This window comes from Sturnus vulgaris, chromosome Z (genome assembly GCF_052056855.1).
Source record: "Sturnus vulgaris isolate bStuVul1 chromosome Z, bStuVul1.hap1, whole genome shotgun sequence".
NCBI classification, from domain to species: domain Eukaryota; kingdom Metazoa; phylum Chordata; class Aves; order Passeriformes; family Sturnidae; genus Sturnus; species Sturnus vulgaris.
This window is the reverse complement of record NC_142283.1, coordinates 74,759,629-74,778,356: the sequence shown is the minus strand read 5'-3', so window position 1 is coordinate 74,778,356 and position 18,728 is coordinate 74,759,629. Positions and strand designations below refer to the sequence as shown.

The 18,728-nt window shown below is 39.3% G+C and overlaps 1 protein-coding gene across 2 annotated transcripts in view; it reads right to left on the bottom strand.

The window, feature by feature from the left end:
* Window positions 1-18,728, bottom strand: part of KIAA1328 (KIAA1328 ortholog) — a 171,254-nt gene that overhangs the window by 96,678 nt on the left and 55,848 nt on the right. Inside the window, exon 6 of one of the 2 annotated variants that reach the window (XM_088155962.1) lies at window positions 5,839-5,966. In XM_088155962.1, coding sequence (XP_088012088.1) covers window positions 5,839-5,966 — 128 coding nt within the window. The remainder of the gene's footprint in view (window positions 1-5,838; window positions 5,967-18,728) is intronic. The other variant, XM_088155963.1, reaches the window with a different exon arrangement.

Sequence of the window (18,728 nt, the reverse complement as noted above, 5' to 3'; positions counted from 1 at the left end):
TATCCCCCAACAGAAAAATATACACCATAGATGATTGTTCACCCAAGGAAAAGATTTCTATAGGAAGAACAGTTTTTAAAGCTAAATGGATGAAATTGAAAGAGGCATATTCGAAGAAAACAAAAGAAAAATGAAAATATCTTAAAAGAGACTAGAGGACAAGGCTGATTAAAGACTGTAGAGCAAAGAGATGGTGAACTGGCACAGATCTCAGTTAAGCAGTGAACTGAGTGAGCTGGGACTGAAGTGCTTATCACCAGGAATACAGTGTCATTCACATCAGGAAAATAGACTGGGCAAGCCAAACAGTCTACTGTGCCACATATCCCAGGGGATTGAGTGTGGGTGGAATTTTAATATTACAATATTTCTTTTCTGATATTTCTTTTTTGCTTAAATATTTATATTCATCTGCATTCCTGTTTGGTGTTAACATTTTTTAGAAAAGACAGGTAAATTAACTGTGACCTAGTATCTTAGAGGTAAAATGAAAAAAAAATATTCTTTTTCTTCATGCTATTACAGAATAGTCTATTCCAGACCACCCTATGTTTGAAATATCATTGCTAATCACTTTGAACACCCATGAAAAAGCACCCAAAACCTGACATTCTCAGTTTAAAAAAAAACAGAAAGAATGAGGATAAAAACATTATCTCATTTTTACAGATAAGAGAGGCAGAGAGAGATCAGAGGATTTGCAGAACGTAACACAGGTAAGGCAAGGCTATTCCTGACAGTTGCTCATGCTAAAACTGTCTCTGTCTGGCCTTGCAAAATTATTCCAATACCCTTGAGTCACTAGTCAAATTAGTTCTTTATTTATTATCCCAGTTTTCAAGTATCTTTCAGATGGGCTCATCCATTGCTCCCATACAGCTGGGTAAACAGACAAAGTCAATGCTATGATGTAGGTTTACATTATAGCATTCAAAACACTTCACATATGTGGGATATTTTTTTCTTTAAGCAACCTAAGAATGTGTTTAAAGGTGACCTGTGCTGAAAAAGAAGTAGAACTGGGGAAGTTTGGAGGCAATAACAAAGGAAAGGCTTCTGAAGATTAGTGTGTTTCAGAATCTTTTTCAAAGGAAAAAAACGAATGAATGAAATAAGTAATGTATGTAATCACCCTTATTAAGGCAAAAAAACCAAAACAAACAAAGCAAACAAAACAACCCCCCCCCCCCCAAAGAAAAAAAAAACAAAACGAAAAAAAACCCCAATGGACAGGAATCTTCATTGCCAAAATCGAAAGAAAGCAAGGCTTACTAGTTTTTGCAAACAAAAGCTTTTTTCAGACTTTACTGTGAAGTGATACAACTGCACTCAACAATTTTTAAAAAGTGATTCAAGAGAAACAGCAACATTATATATATATTTTTAAAAGTTGGGTTTTTTTAAAAAAAAGGCTTCCCAAAATCAATTTTGTTAGGATTTTACCATATGCTCAAAGCAGACCATGTCTTTCAGGATGCTTGCCTGGTGCTTAGCATTGAACAGTACCTGGTTCCTGATGAGAGCCAAACCCCAAAAGAGGGCGTAGACATCAGAACACAGAGGGAGAGGAGAGATGATACACCATTGAAAATAAATTCTTTATATTTCTTTCCATCTCAAATCCCACTCCATATCCATGCTTCCTCTACACAAGGAAGAACTGAAGCCTAACACACACAAGCATCTTTGTGAATCAAGGGAATTAGCAGATGTGTTGGTAATCTTCCACAAATAAGAAGCAAACGCTGCCAGCTGTACTTGTAAATTCAAAGATTAACATTAATAAGCAGTGCTAAGACTACAGGTATTATCTTTCCTTAAGGTGACAGACCTCAAAAACCCCAGTTCTGCAGAAACTAAGCTGCCTGTCCAGCTTTTGTGCCTCCAGTCCTACCCTACACTGCAAAACATCTAGAGATTCATCAGCCAGAACGTGCCAAATCAAACTGGATTCTTGCCACTGTTTGAGATGGCAGTGGAGTAGTGAGTATATAAACTAGGTCAGACATGATTACCAAGAACAAGGACAATTTTCTTTACATGTGTGTGTAAAGCTGTGAAAATGGCAAAGACTGAACATTTGGGTGCTGCAGAGAGTATATCCAAAAATCATTTCTGATAGAAAAGTTTAACTACATTTTAATATGAATGATATTTTCTATTAACAGCAAGGCAGAAGCCTATTTTTCAGCAGAGCTCTTCGTTCACCAAAGTGCTATCTCTCTGAATCTGAGTCAACTTTAGTGACCACTTTAATATTCACTTTACAATTAATGCTTCTTTTTATGGGTTGGTAGAAGGTAAACCAATTTCAGTTCGGCTTCTAGGTATTGAATTTATTATAAAAAGTTATGTACTTAAAACTCCTATAATGAAACCAGAGGCATCATGAGATATTAACCTAGAGTTAATGCTGAGAAGGCCAGTTTGAATAATTCAATTCATGTCACCTTAAGTATCTTTTCAAATGGAATTAACTTTATCTCACAAAAAAAGGAAGTTCCATGTTCCAGTTACTGATTATTGACTCCACAAGAGTTCCGACTTAAATCATCTTACCACCATCTTCCCAGAAATTTTATTTCACTACTACCAGGATGCTTTTTTACATTCTGAGGACTGACTTTCATTATAAAGCAGCAATATTAGCTAAGAGGAAAACATGGTTTCAGAGTTACTGCTATCGTTAGGTGATACTAAAACAGACAAAAATATAAGTTAACACCAAAGCATCTGCATTAGTTCAGTACAGCTACACACCAGGGCTGCATTTCAGCCACATGCACACAGCTACTGCAGTCGTTTACATCCTATACAACTCCACCTCTTTTTACAACAATGCCGTTGATTATTGGTAAGCTGCTCTCCTCTTGACCTGTTAATTGTCTTATTCTGACAGAAAACCCTGCATATGAACACTGTAAAGAGATGTTTCCAAATGCCTATCTAAACCCAGGGGAAAGTGACAGCGCATGATCCAAATTATGGCAGGGTAAGAGTCGGGGAGACAGGCAGGTGAAAAGCTGAAGCAGGAGGTGTTAAGATAGAGGTGTAGCACTAGAAATTACTCCAAAGTAACAAGTAAGAAAAAGGGGGGAAAAGTGAACAGAAACAAGAAAGAACAGCTCAAAACAGGCAGAACAAAGAAGTGCTTCATTACAGAGTACAGCTGTGCAGTCCAACATTTGTGAAAGAGACAGGAAAATCGGAACATTGTACATCGAAACAGAGATCCCGGTAAGATCAGCAGTGTCCTGAAATAGGAAACACTGATTATCTCTCCTAGACAGTTCTACGAAGAGAAAACTATGTAGCAAGCTAGTTACCTTGCATTAAATCCAGATATATCCAAGATTTCCTTAACCCAGACAAAATTAAGCAAAAAGGAAAATATTTCAAACTGATCTGGATTCAAACAAAACTCACAAAGACTTTCATTATCCTAACATTTCAATTGCTCTTGTCAAAGTCTTCCTTTAAACAGAAAGGGAGAGTACAAAAGCTCCCATGGGGCAGAAGGAACTTGCATGGGCAGCACTTGGAACAGGAGGAAAGTGTTCTGGGTCTGTCCTCTTCCAACTCTTTCCTATCAAAAATCCCTCACTGCTACGCTCCCCTTCGGCAGATCCCATTAGGCAGACAGAACAGTGCTGGCCTGAACTACTGTGTGAAGACAACACTCACACAGAAAAAGCAGAGACCCATCATGACACTAAGACTTCACGGTTCAGGTACCAAAAGATGTGTGAAAATAACAGCAAGCCCCATCAAGAAGCACCCAGTGACCCTTCTTGGGTTTCAAAGCTCTCCCACGAAGGAATGAGGGAAAGAACAGACAGTCGGGCAGTCCTGCCCAACTCTTCACAGTTTGTAAACTGTGAGGAGAAACCCAGCACAAAGTGCTTCTTTGGGTGAAAAACAGTAACAATTTATAAAGCCAAATGCAAAGAATGAGAAAATTGAAGAGGAAGGTTAGAAACATCAGAAACATTTTGCACACTATAAGAAATACCCACTGAAGCATGTTTTGACAGGTATTTATCTATGCCTACAATTCTTTGCACACAACAAGAGGACTAGAGTAATTTCTGCTAGGCTGGAGCTGTAGAGTTTGTAACCATAAAGGAAATGTCAAGGCAAACCTTGATATAATATCTGAATTTGCATTTGTGGACAAAAGTACCCGTAAGTATAGAGAAAGAAATAATGGAATCAATGACAAGCTTGATAGAACTTTGCATGTGAAACCAAAAAACAATTTTAAAGAATTCTCTGTGTATACACTGATAGAGTGATTAGGAACACAGAACAAGAGGAGATAAATGTGGATTGTTGAACTAATTTGATAGTCAGTGGGCTGAAGGTTTCCTATTATCTGCTTCCATGCCTTTGTCCAGTAGATGTGATGACACTGGATCCCTCAATGCTAAGGGCTAACCTAGTATATAGGATAAATGTATTTGAAGTTGGAAGGCTAGAAATGAAATATTCAGGGCAAAACCTGAAAGAAGGATTGGCATCACCCAAAACACAGCTACCACAGTACTTCTGGACTACATGAACTCCTCTGGACTATTTTCCATGGAGATCCCCAGCAAGCTGCATGCCATACAAGCAGCAACACAGACATCATCTATTGTGGGAGGATATTCTTGTTTTGAATTCAGTGCCATCACAAAAATGGGTGGCAGATATAAACACAAAAGAAAGGAAATGAAATGTTTATAAAAGGTTAAAAGCCTCACAAAGAGCTCAGTGTGAAACAACAAAAAAGGCTAAAAAAAGCTTAAAAACGACATCATTAGGACAGAAAAACCAAAAACATTCCTGATGCCAGTGAAGTCAGAGAATATTGCTACCTGCTTCCTGAGAGAATTAAAAGATTCCTTCCTGCTCAGTCTCCAGTCTCCTGAGAAGCAGGATCTCCCTGTATAATTCTCACAGCAGGGAACCACTGACATGCCAGAATCAGGCCTCCTTTTGGATACTCTGTGCTGATGACTTTACTTCTAGCCCTGTTATAAGTAAGCCTTTAAGACTGTTCCAGCAGAAGAGGGGATCAAGGGCATAACCTCTATAAAAAGGCATGGTCTTAGGTAGGATGGATTCTGGAGATCTGCAGATGGAAGCTGCTACCAGAGAACAGCAAGCAAGAACATGGGGTAGAGCACTTCCATAGGCAGTCTTCTCTTCCAGGGTATAATCTGCCATCAGCAGGGATGCAAACCGAGCACCTAGCCACCAGAAGAAAATCTCAAGCAACCATGTTCTCAAGGCTTTGGGCGACTACATCTGAGAAACATTTTACCACTTAACATGTATCTCTAGTCAACGTTTTCTGGTTTTAACTGCATGTAGAACTATAGGTCTTCTATAAATAGCTCAAATCAGATGAGCTGCTTTACAGACTTGAGAAAGCTCTTATTGACCAGATACATCATCTGTAATGCCCTTTTCAATCATCAAAAGCCACAGTGAAAATGTGAAAGGCTGTATCTACAGTGATTGCAATTATTTTCCTGTTTAAATAACAGAACAGAAAACAAAACAGCATCTTAACTTTCTCCTTGGCAAAGGTGTCGGTTCCCATGATTCCTACTTCATTATAACATGGTCAATTAACTTCACCCATTTTATTGACCCAAAACTTGTCACAGCTTTTCTCTTTGGTTTCCCATGAGTCCCTGCCTTAATACATGGATTGCAGGAAAACAATCACAAAACAGTATCAAAATAGTATTCAAACTTTATGATGTAAGATAATACACTCACAGTCTCAAAAATATGTTTTGACTTGGTCATTAAAAAAAAAAAAAGAAATGGCAAAAAAGAGCTTACCTTCTGCTCTTTTTCCTTGGCAGCACTGAGTTCAGAAAGGGAGTGTGATAGTTTCTCTTGCTGCTCAGCCAGGTACTTCTGATAAAGGCTCAAAAGTTCTTGGCATTCTCTGTACTGCTGCTGCAGAGGTGAGACATCAGAAGTTAAGGGAAAAACACTCTTTAACGAACAGTTATAGCCAAATATATACCAACTTTTTCTGTGCAAATCTGATTTAGATCCATAACAGTTCAATTTAAAAACAGATACCGTGTGTTTGAGTAGCGCCTAATGATGATAAATCTGCCTAGAGATGAATGTTCAAGTACAACCTTCTTCCTACCCAGAGTGGAAAAAGAATTGCAGCAAATTCTTTTATCATTGGAAAAGGGACAGCAGCAGGAGGCAGGTGATGACAATTGTTTCAGCTGGAACAGCTACAACCCTCTTATTTGTATTCAGCAAAGCCAGCCATTACCAATGTTTATTTATAAATAAATAAATAGCCAGCCAAGTAAGTAAATAGTCCATTTTTAAGCACACACATCGATTCACAAGCCCACATACCCAAATCCAATCTCTTTGCTTGAGTGCCAATGGCTCAAAACCCCACAGCCACAGATGCAGTGCTACAGGCCTTTTACAGACCAGCAATAATTTTTGGACAGTAATCTGGAGAAGCAGCAACTGTGGTGTTTGCAAGGATATTAGCAACAGTGTCCTGCCTTGCTTGCAGCATTGAAATTCCAACAGGAGATAAATCTGCTCTTCACCTGTCATTGTGTAATTCCCTCCCTTGCTCATGTAGCATGGTAAACCATTTATGCTCCCCTCTCTCCCCCCTCACTTTTAATTATGCATGCAGATGGGATAAGGGCTCGCTGTCCAAAGAGATTACTCTGAATAAATACTTTAATAACAAGTCACTGCAATTAAGGTAGGGAACAAAAACTTCTTCAATCTTTAAAACGGTGTTGAGTTACAGATTTCCTTAACATTTTTATGATCTAATCATTGCTTCTGGGCAAATTCATGTTGCAATCACTTTTGCCAATCATGGTTGCATAAATAACTCACTGCTTTGTTATTCCCTGTTATGACCCTAAGGGGTTTTTTTTTGGTTCGGTTTTGTTGCCTTCCCTCCCTCCCCCGCTTTTTCTTCTTATTTTTTTGCAGGAGGGGTGGCCTTGCCAGGGATTCATTTTTGCTGTTGTTTGGTTGGTTTTCTTTCATTTAAATAAAAGGCTACCGAGGGAATAAGCAAAACATTTTAGGAAGGAATGGAAGGTTAATAAACCCCAATGCTGAAATCAATCAGGAGAGCTCTCATAACACCTTTGCTCAGCACCTGGAAATATGGGAGGGTACAAACAATGGTCTTAACAAGCTAATTGCTTTCCAGAGCCAGCCTGCCTAAAGCCGGAGCTGTTTTACATTTCAGTTCATTTCGTCAGAGAGCACCAAAAGGCTGAAGTGATTTGTGGTGGTCTCAGGAGTCTCTGCCAGCTATGATGTATATAAAAGGAATTTTTTATTCCAGTTGTAACCATAGGCAGTAATGTTTATAGTAGGTGAACATATTAGCCTGGACGCAGGGCATGAATTTTACTCTAGCAAAAGCCAGTTCATTTATACAGCCTAAGAGTTAAATGTCGGTATTTGAAGACAAATTATAGGGAAATTCATTTAAACCCATGTTATGTGGCAGAATATAAAAACGGACAGTCCTATCTATCTTTATCAATTTTTTACGGCCCTCTTAATTCACTTTGCTTCCAGCAACCCCTTCCCCACAAAACAGATTTTGCCCTCTCCTCCCTCCAGCTAGCACACTGCTGGCAACAGAAACAAGCACCCTAAATAGCCTTGGGGCACACGAGTTATGGCCAGGCAGCCATCCTCACTCTTGCCATAGTGCTGGTATCAGTCCCACTGGAAAGCCAGGCACAACTACTCACACTCCTAGGCACCATTAAAAATATGCCCCATTTGTGTTACACAGACTGCAGAGCCCTCACAGCACACACAATGCCACCACCTCCTGCATGTGGCTGCTAAATTTATTTAAAATACAGTTTAAAACAGGACGAGCAAAATTAACATTTGCAAAGTATGCAAGTAAATCCTGATCATGCAAAGGCCAGTTATGTGATCATGAGTGGGAAGGGCAATTGCTCATGTGAGCTTGAATGGTGGCAGAGATGGCCCTGAAATTCTTGTGAGATTTGGTCAGCCACAGTAAAACTCTCTGCATTAGAAGATAAAAACCTTCCTCATTCACACACTTTACATTAGGCAAAGTATTGCTACAGCCACCACAGTCTAAGAGTTTAAAGCCCTGCTTTGCTTACTAAGTAAACATGAAGCTTCAAATATGAAAAAAAGAGTTCATTTGTTTAAGACATAGGCAGAATAGCTGAAAGTATGGCAATTCTCAAAAATGCACTGGTACATTTACTGCAAAATATCTTCTTAAGAAAAAAGAAAGCCTTAATATTAGATCTTACTCTCTCGTTCTATTGAATTTTTCGCTAAAAGCAGCAAGATGATCTTTTTTCTCCTACAAATTAGCTAGGCAATACATAATAGTGCCACAAAAATATTTAAGCCATTCATATATAACAAGATCATGCACCTACCTACTAAGGCAATATACTCTTTGGACAGACATGCATGTTATAAATATTTTCATAATCTGGTTTAAAAAGAAAAAAGTTGTAAGGTTGAAAAAACAGTATAGGAGAAGTCCTACAGATTTGCATTCCCAAAAAAGTAATATACCTAAACGGACACATTTGATAATTCTTCATGTGTTCAGGAGCACAAATATTGGATTTGCAAGATGTTAGTTACCCGGGAGAAGTGGTACTTGGCATTTTACTGAACAGTAGTTTTATGTCCAAGAAATATGCATTTGAATGTATTAGACTAATACTTTTTATGCAGTTATTAGTAAAGTATCAAAGTTGTATGTGAAGCGGGGGGGAAACAAAAAAAATATTAGAAATGCAAAGGTTAGGATTTCAACAGCCACATTCACGTTGTCATACTGCAAGTGCTATTTTATAGAATAAACTAGTTAATTTTTTCACTGAATGTAAGTCAAATAATTAAGAGCTCATTTTTGACTCTTAAGAGATAATAACCTCAGCAGAGATAGCTGGCTTTGAGAGGACGGGCTGCACCAGCACACAGTGGTGACACATTTGCAGAAGCCAGGAATGCATGTCCAGGGAGCCAGGGAGGGAACAAAGAGCTTTTCCTTGGGGTGAAGCTTCACAGGAAGCCAACCTAAGGTTCATCTGCTTCCAAAGATACTCTTCCACTCGCTCCTTCCATCTGCACCAGCTCTGCTCCACCCAGATCCTCTCTCTGGGCCTGAGCAAACTGTCCCAGTGAGGCACAAGGACAGCCAGGCTCCAGACGTGGCACGAGGCAAGCAGAGGGAGTGGAGCTGGGAGCAGAGGATACTTCTTCCAGCAACAGTCACCTGTCTGGGAGTGTTTACCCACCTCACAAAGTTTCGAGCCCTTCCTTCAGTTCCACTCTCAATCCTCAGGCTATTAAGTCTGCTCCACGGCTACCTCAACTACTAACAGCTTACTCCTTGCTGAAATACTGTCAACCTCCCACAGGCTGAAGTAGAAAAAAACAACAGCTCCTGCTTCCCCAGAAACTGGGAGGAGAAGAACGAATCCAACATCAGATTGCTCCATGAAGACTATTTACTGAAATTCTGCTTTTCTTATATCACCTTTTGTAAGAGGGAAAAAGACAACCAAACCACAAGATAGAGAATCTTCTCCTTAGAAAGAATATTTCTTTGGGGGCCTTTATCATTTAAGAATAAATATTTCATTTTATCTCACTTTATTGAAAGAAAGAAATAAATTTAAAGAAGCTTTCAATTACAGCTAACTGAAGCTGGAAAAAAAAACTTTTCTAGAAGCTCCTAGTAAGGAAAGAGAACACAGCTAACAAGATTCTTTGCAATCAAACTAATAACAAAGGCCCTTCTGTATTTTCAGAATGTTTGTGAGAACTCACCACCTAGTGACACCTTCCTCACTGGTTTGCAAAGAGAATTTTTGGGACAGGCAGCAGCTCTATGGTTCCCTTTTTACACATGGAAAACTGTGTCATGGGGAGTCTTTGGGCATGTCTGAGTACACAGGTGCAGCCCAGCAGCCCCACTCTCCTCAGGTCGTCTCCAGGACACACATCCTGCAGCTGCATGGTAAACTAGCACAGCTCAGGCACAGCATTAACAGACCAGATTCATCTTGCACCTGATTAGCTCAGAGTCTGAGTTTGCCTGCATTCACCCATGCAGAAAAGCCCTAATAGACCTCCCAAGCATCAAACGAGATGCCCAGTGATGACTCATTCCTGTAATCCCTGACTGTAGCTTCAGCTTGGACTGTCCTTTCATTCAGGGCTGCATTCTCTGATCCATGGCCAGAACAGAACACAGGAGCTGAATCTCCATCTTGAGTCACCAGATGCTGCAGTCCCATCAGCCCCCATATCCAGTGGAAGACTCTAGAGACTCAGAGCTATTACAGAGATATGCAAAGATTAATAAAGCAATCAAAGGGAAAAAATAGTCAAACACATACAAATTGGATTGGAATTTAAATCAGCATTAACTTGAACTCTGTGGTAGAGAAACAAGAAACCTTCTGTGATGTGATGAAGAAAGCTTTTTCGCACGTGCAATCATGACCCAGTAGCCACAATGCACGGGCCTTTTTTAATTCCTGCTGAAGGACATGCATCTAGAAACCTGACTAGTTATGATCATGTTGACAGTTTCAGCAGACTCAACTCTTTTCACTGCCTCAGGTAGTCCCTTGAAAACAATTGCTGCGAGAAAAACTAGACAAGGAAGGAGATGTTGAGGAAATGCCACTGACAGTGGGTAGATGAAGCTACAGTAAGCTCTGAGAGGTTTTTTTTCTCCCAAGAAAAATCTACTCAGATAAATTGCAGGCAGACCCGAGCTTGTCTGCATGCTCTCCAAGCAGGTATGTGTGCCAGACCCATTCCAGGAGCTGTGCACAATCCCAGCAGCACAGCATCAAGCACCACATGCCTGATCTAACTTACCTTGCTTTGATGTTTTTGTGGGGTTTGTTTGGGGCTGGGTTTTTTCTGGCAGCAACAGCAACACTACACCACTTCCAAAATGCTGCTGGCCTGTGCCTGGCACTTGAAGAATGCCACAGCAAGCTCACAGCTGTTTAAACAGACACACCACTGCATCCATAACTGTGGCACCATGCTCTACTACAACATTTCACTGTACAGTTAGCAGCCCAAAAATTACTTTAGGGAATGCTGCAAGCGTAAGAAAGCATTTCACCAAACTCGGACAAAGGCTAAAACCCATGCAGCTGGGTCTCCAAACAGTGCCATCCCTATAGCCACAACTAAGGATCAAGCTACATCTAAACACTCATAGTACAAAGGAACCAAATTAGAGAGTCTGCAGAGCCCCAAAGACCCATGAGACTGATGCCAAATTCCACTACAACTGTGTTCAGTTTGAAGTGGACCCACACCTTTTTTCATGCATCACCCAAGCATATATTTTTCACTGTATTTTAACACATAAAGCAATGGGGTTTATTTTCTGCCTTAATATTTTGCATATCAATAGAAAAGAGATACCGTGCCTTTTGGGAAAGAAGCAATATGTATGTCATTCTGATTTCCACCTGCAGGCTTTTTTCTTCCTAACCAAAGAAAGGATTAAAATAATGCAGCTTCAACTACTTACATATGAAAAGTCATATGAATAAAAATAAACTGCTGGTATTAATGAATTAACATCTAAAAGGAACACTTTAAAATATAAACTAAGATATTCTAAGCTCTTTCCTTTAGCATTTAACAATTAGCTTCATTGGAAGCTGACCCACATTTAATTTTAAAATACTACTTGTGTTTAATACATACAGTGCTGTGCTTTGACAATCTCATCTCAGAAAAACAACAGGACTGCATTTTAGACTATCGAGGCAGAGATGAAAGTCAACCCTAACATGTTTCTTCTGCCTTAAAATTAGGAGAAATAAAATAAGTGGTTTGACTCTATGTGAATAATTGTTCTGAGAAAGGGTAGAGACGAGTAACTTCTATGAAGGTTTATTATCTAAACTCTGAAGTTGCAGCAAAGACTGAAGGTAATAAAATGTTTTATGAACAACTTCACTTTGCTCGTTCTTATATATCTGAGTTTATGTGGACTCCTTGGCACAGTGATGCTAAGAACCTGTAGGGAACTTTCTGCACATCCACTTTTCAATGTATTAAAGAAATCATCTGGTGAGAGTCTGAACCTTATGAGCCTTCAATTCAAAACACAATTTCCTTCTGATCCAAATGCCTTAGGAAGCACAATTCTGAAAACGCTATAAAGAAGCAAGTCACATACAATAAGACAGAGTGATCTCCAATCTGAAGCCCAACAGTTACATTTTAATTTACACTTGAATATTTTAATGTTGTTATCCAGTCAGTAAATTAACTCAAGATGCAAGAATAAAAAAGGAAGATGCATAGGGAAAAAGGTCACAAGGTCCACAAAAGTTAAGAACTTCACTTCTGTTTGAAGCATCAGCATTATGTTGTTGAATGCCACAGCTCTCATATAAAGGAATTGCTTAATACATTCCCATTCTGTTTGAAGGGAAATTAAATTTACATTCTTTGGGAATATGGTATTGTAATTAGTTCATGACTTGATTACACTTTGAAGTGAGCCGAGACTGTATGTGGTGCATACAAATTAGTTAAGTTATGGTTACCTACCTACAGAAAAGCTACCGAGTTAAGAAAGTTAGAGACAAAGCCAGGGCAGTCTTCTGGAGCTTTCAGGAAGCACACAAAAAACATCAAATTCACATCTAGTCTCTGGACTCACAGATGTCAGGTGTGAACAGAAATAAAAAAACACAGTTTCCTAAACAGCTGAAAAGTTGTTTTCAAAAAATAATATTTTCATTTCCACCTATAGCACCTGTAGAGCCCCTGTTAAAATTGATCCCAAAGAAAAAGCAATTAAAGATACAAGATTTCCTACCCTGGTCAAATTCACCAGTATGATTTTTCCTAGTACTAGTAATTTTGTAACTTCTTTTATAGACAGCCTAAGTTTTATATCATCTACCAAGATGCTCTGTTCAACACAGATGATGAAATCTCCAAGTTTGCTTTAACACTCTGGAAAATATTAAGATGCACAATACAAATATAGTGCATCTAAAATTGGCCAAAGAAGAAGATAGCCTGTATGATTTGATGAGAGCAAGGAAAGCATTTAAACCTAAAACTAATTCTCAATATAGCAGATGAACTCAGAGAAATCTCTAACATACTTTCAAAATGCAAAAGCAGTTTAGGGTACAGGATTTGATCCTACATATTGAAAATCCTTTCCACAGGATATGCCAATCAAACTGGACAGCTTATCTGCCATGTTCTCTAGTTCAAAGGTGGGTAAGGACAAAAATATCACACGCCATCATATGCCAGCAGATGTGCCTGATCAATAAATGCAAATACCATCTCAGAGCTTGCATTTTCTATTCCAAGTGGAAAGCACATCTCCAGCCTTATCTTCATTAATACAAACAAAAGAATACTTACAAGCAAAGAAAAAAAAATAAAACAAAGATTTATGTTACAGCCTGGCTCTGCTAACAACTTCCTTTTACTGAAAAGGAAGGAATAACATAACATACAAAAGACAAATTATGCTTTTACATGTACTGGCAAAAACATGCATTTTCATAATAATGAACATACGGGATCTGATGACAGAAAAACTAAGAACCCAAATACACAAAATATGGACCCCACAGATCATTGTAACAAGATTCTGGTCTTGGCATGGGCCATGAAAATTTTTACTTTAAGCTTAAGGACTGCAATGGCAGGAGATTTTCCTCACTAGCAAGAAGGAATTTTTTCAGAACACACTTGCTCCTTTCAGGGGAGCTCTGCCAACGACTATAGTGACTTTCAGAATTTAAAGACTTCCTTTGGCATTTGCTTAAACGGTACAGCTACCCAGCCTCTTCCACTGGAAACTGTGAAGGAACTTGTTACTTATGTATTTGTCTACCCGCCAGTAAATGTTCCATGCATTTTTTATGGAAGAAAGGAGCCTGGAGACTCAGACATACACAATTTCTGTGCGAAACAGTCCCAGCACCTGAGAACAACTCCACACATTTCATCATGTTCGAGAGAAAATAATCACAACCCGCGCTCTGTGAGAACACGAAGCCAAAAGGAGGCATTGTACCTATCACCATCCACACAATACCAGCGCTATTTTTCCTTCTACATATTTAGAGCGCAAAATTAAACAAATAAAAGGAACGCTGCATAATTTAGCTTTCATTTTGTATCAAATTGCTCATAATTGTAACCATAAAATGATAATACCGTGCCATATGTGCATCTGCAGAGCCGGCAGCGGCACTGACCGGCCCCGGCCGCTCCAAACGTGGGGCTGCGGCGCCACCGTGTGCCCGCCCCGGGTATTGCCGCTGCCCGGCCCGCGAACGCTCGGGGTTCATTTTCTCACCCAAAAGCTTCGCTTTGAAACGTGAAAATCCGCCCTGCGACCCTCCTGCTACTCTTCTTCCTCAAACTACGCTCTGGCCCCACCCGCAGAGGCGGACACGGCTTTATGTGAAACACCCATCGCTGGGAACAGTCGCTGCTTTAGTTGAGGGCCTTTGTGAGAATTTAAAAATTTTTCACAGTAGCCACTGTTACCGTTTACACAAAGCCATTTGTCATCTCAGTACTGCTCGATATTAAAACAGACATGTTCCTTACTCTAATTTGACAATGGAGCTCCTGGCAGAAGCCCGAAGAGAGATAAGGTGGGAATTGAGGTATCTGAGAAAGGATGCTCAGCCTCTTATGTTTAGACACAGTAAGAGGAGTTATTTAACAGGATAAATGTGAGCTCGGAGTCAGAAGCGTGGAGAAAAGGGGATGAAGTGGCAAAACAGAAACGGAATGTAAAAGCTGAACTTACTGAGAGCAGAGCTACAGCACCTCCATCTCAATTAAAGAACATGCATAGTAAATCAAAAAGGTGTCTGCTTTGCAGAGAATGAGAATGTAAGATCACAAAACATCAACTCGTTTTATAACTAAGCTAATCAGGTTTGGTCTTGGTTACTATCAGAATGGGGATCACCTGAGAATACACAATGGTGTCTGTCTTTCTGCTTCCTTGTAGGTAACAATCAATCATCACTCTTAATTTCATATATTTGATGTCTCTCACTGAACCTTTTCCTTACTCTCAACCAGGTATAATGCTGATGGAGAAAATCAATCTCTCCTTCAGCCCAGCTCCCACCACCTTCAGAATGAGAAAGTCCTCGTCTGGGTCCTTACTGAAAAGGAAACCTGGATGCTAGGGCAAGTTTTCGTTTGCTGCTTCCTAACGTGGTTGTCACTCTGTATCTTCCACAGTGGGCATCAGGCTTGGGTATTTAAACTTTCTTATTTCCTCTTTTTAAACTAGAACTTAATCAGACAGCAGCCTACAGATTTTAATCTGACTATTGGCAAATGGTGCAAGAGGGAAGATGAAAATCTGTAAATGTTGCTGGACAAAAATAGAAAAAATAAATACCAGTGAACCAAAGAATCTTGCCCTTCTTATGGAACTGTCTTCAGCACTATAGCTAGAAGAGCACCAAACATAAAAATCACAGATCATTCTAGATAATTAACTTTTTCCTTAAAACTATTGCTATTTTGACAGTCTTTCTAACCCTGTTAGAACACAATCTGTTTGCATGATGTAGATGAGAGAAATGCAGTGCTCCTTTTCCTAAGATACACTTGAGGTCAAAACAGACTCCATACCAGCACACTAATATTAAGGGAGGTGTCCTCAAACCCAAAAAAGGAAAAATATTACATGATGGAGTGATGGGAAAGATCTTTTCCACCATGTGTTGTAGACATCTCTAATGCGGTAAGGACTTCAAAATGACAAAGATCTCAGAAAGGTGGTCCTTTCTTGTGAAATCTGGCTTTAAACATGCCAAACTCAGAAGCACTGAGTTTCACTGAAATGAGGCCAGTGAAGGAAAGATTTAATAACAGCCTCATTATAAGGTTCATTGTCGTAGGACTATTTAATATACAAGATTAACACATCTTATCTCTCACTTTTACTCAAACCTATTATACCCCTCATTAATACATGCACATTTCTACATCATTTACAGCACTCAGGAATCAAATATTATTGCTTGAAATAGGTTGTGTTCTGCGGCTTTTCCTGGTGATAGGCTCTTTTTGCAATAACAGTACTCAAAAATAAGCTTCACAACTCAAAATTAGAGACATGTAGGTAAACAGGGCTATCTAAAACTGGGAGAATTTTAAAATAAAAATAATTTGTTCTGACGGCACTCTGGATTTCATTTATTGATTTCAGTTCCCTCACACCCAGACCACTGAAATATTTTAAGACAGGAAACTTCTTCTTTCTCAACCTAATGAAAGATGGTACCCTTTCTTCCTGGCAATTTGAGACGTAGAAGTAGGTAAAGTGACCCACAGCTCCTCAGATTAAGAGGCATTTTAAAAGTCTTCAGATCTGGATGATCACAGAAGAAAAGGAAGCTGTAAGGTAAGAACAGAACAACACTTCCTCAGAATACATTCCTTTGTGTCCACAGACATACCAGGGCAGGCCAGAACAATGTACCTCAAAATTATATGAAGGGGAGGAAAAAATATCCACTTTCATGTTCTCAGGAGACCAAAGGCTGCAGGTGGGCCCCTATTCTTGCACAAATTGTTACGAGCTTGCAAGCTCTGTCTCAGGACAGAGAAAATGCACTTGTCCAGCAACTGAGCAGATCCAGGTGTCTACAAGCCCTCCTGAGTTCCCCTAAGCTCTGGAACTGCTCTCCACAGAAAGCTGCAAACGTTTATAGGGACTCACCTAAAAATAATTCCTAAAAACACCATCATCACGATCTAGTGTTATGAAACACAGAGAAACATTCTGACTGCAGTTTTTATTTGCAGGTTTCTGGACCTTGTGAGACTTTGGGGGGCAAGTATTATCCTGCCTTCATACTTTGCTACATGCTTGTGGCCACTGTATTGTACTGTGTTGTAACGTTGGACTTTTAATACAGCACAGATGTATTTTGTTTTATGTTTATGTCATTAGTAGTTCAATTACTAATTCTTCACTACTCTAAGAACAGTGAAGGTACCTCTTCTCCAACCATCTGAGAAGAATTGCTACTCCATGCACACTGTTAGAAAGCATGTTTACAAAATTCCTTTTCCTTCACACCTTAATTTCTGAAGCCACCCTATAGTGGCTATCAAAAAAAGTTTTCAAATCAAATGGTTAATACTTATCGAAGTGAAAGAAAATTAATTACCTGGAATGATTCTCCTGGGAAATACTGATAGCAAAAGACTTAACTTCCATGAGCCAAATGTACAGCTCTTAGGATTTTTTCTACTGTTCTTGGTGATAAAGATGTTTACTCTGGCTGATTAATTTTGTATCAGAAAATGCAATTTGCTGGGACAGACCTGAGTGACCCATTCACACTGAACTTCAGACTTTTTGGAATCGTCCATGCTTTCAGGTAAAAACAGTCTTGAGGTTTCGGAAGTTGCTACCTCCTGGAAGAAAAAACACTCATCCCTAAATCCTCACATTTATTACCACTAAAGAAGAGCTTACATCCTGGAGGTCTTCTTGACTTCTTACAAGGAGCATACCAAAGTACACAGCTGATGTGTATGGACCACAGAACTCCAAGGTATTGGTTGGAAGAGAGAAAACCTCTTCCCCATAGCTATGACTTCTTTTCCCTCCCACTACAGTTCTCCATTCATTTAAGAGAAACATTGCTATGTGTTAGCCTTGAGGGTATCAGTGCTGGAGGGCTGTTACTCCTGAAGACAGGAATTCCTGAATCTAAACTCAAAAGTGCTCATCAGAAGAAAAAATAGCTGAAAAGAGTTTGCATAAAGACAGTTACTGGCAGCAAGAAAATGATACTTTCAGATATACTCCTCTCACAGGATTAATATTTGAGTAAGCAAATAGTTCTTTGGCAAATTCTTTACTTATTACAATGCAGTCAGAATCACAGTGAGATGACTCCATGCATACAGCAACTGCTGATAACGCAGGGATCACCACAGATGCTTAGAAGAGCTTAGTCAACTCAGGAATGGAATAGGCCTTCTTGTCAAATACATTCCCGTGGTTATAATAAATTTCTGAGCCATCAAACCAAATACAACATAAGAAAATGGGGGGAAATATGAACACTGAAAGGTTTTATACAATAGGGGCCTAGAAAAAAATCAGAGAAATTAGGGGTGTTTTCCAGACCAAGATGTGATCAAGGTAACCTGCACACCAAGCTAGATGGGAATGCCTATTTCCTTCCAGCAAGAAGGAAAGGAAAACCACTGTATGTGAATACCTTGCAAGGACCCTGGACTAGAAGTGATTGGCTTTCAGGAAAAGGATCACAATAAAATTAAAGAAACAAACAAATAAATAAATATAGACAACTACCTTCCTCCCAGAAGTTCAAAACAGAATATAAATAAAGGGCACAAAAGCACTGAACATTTAGTCAGATTTACTCATTGATAAACATCATGGAAGAGTAATAGCCCCCCAAGATTTAATTTCTTTAGTGCAGAATTAATTTAGAAGCCAAAACTGCAGCAAAGCTGCTTGGTTTCTCTCCTTAATTTCAACAGATCAAGGAAACACCCATACCTTTTCCATCTCAAATGGAAACTTATTCCTGTGCTAACAGCCAGAAACCTTCACCACTGCAGTATCTCAACAGCCTATGGGTATCAAC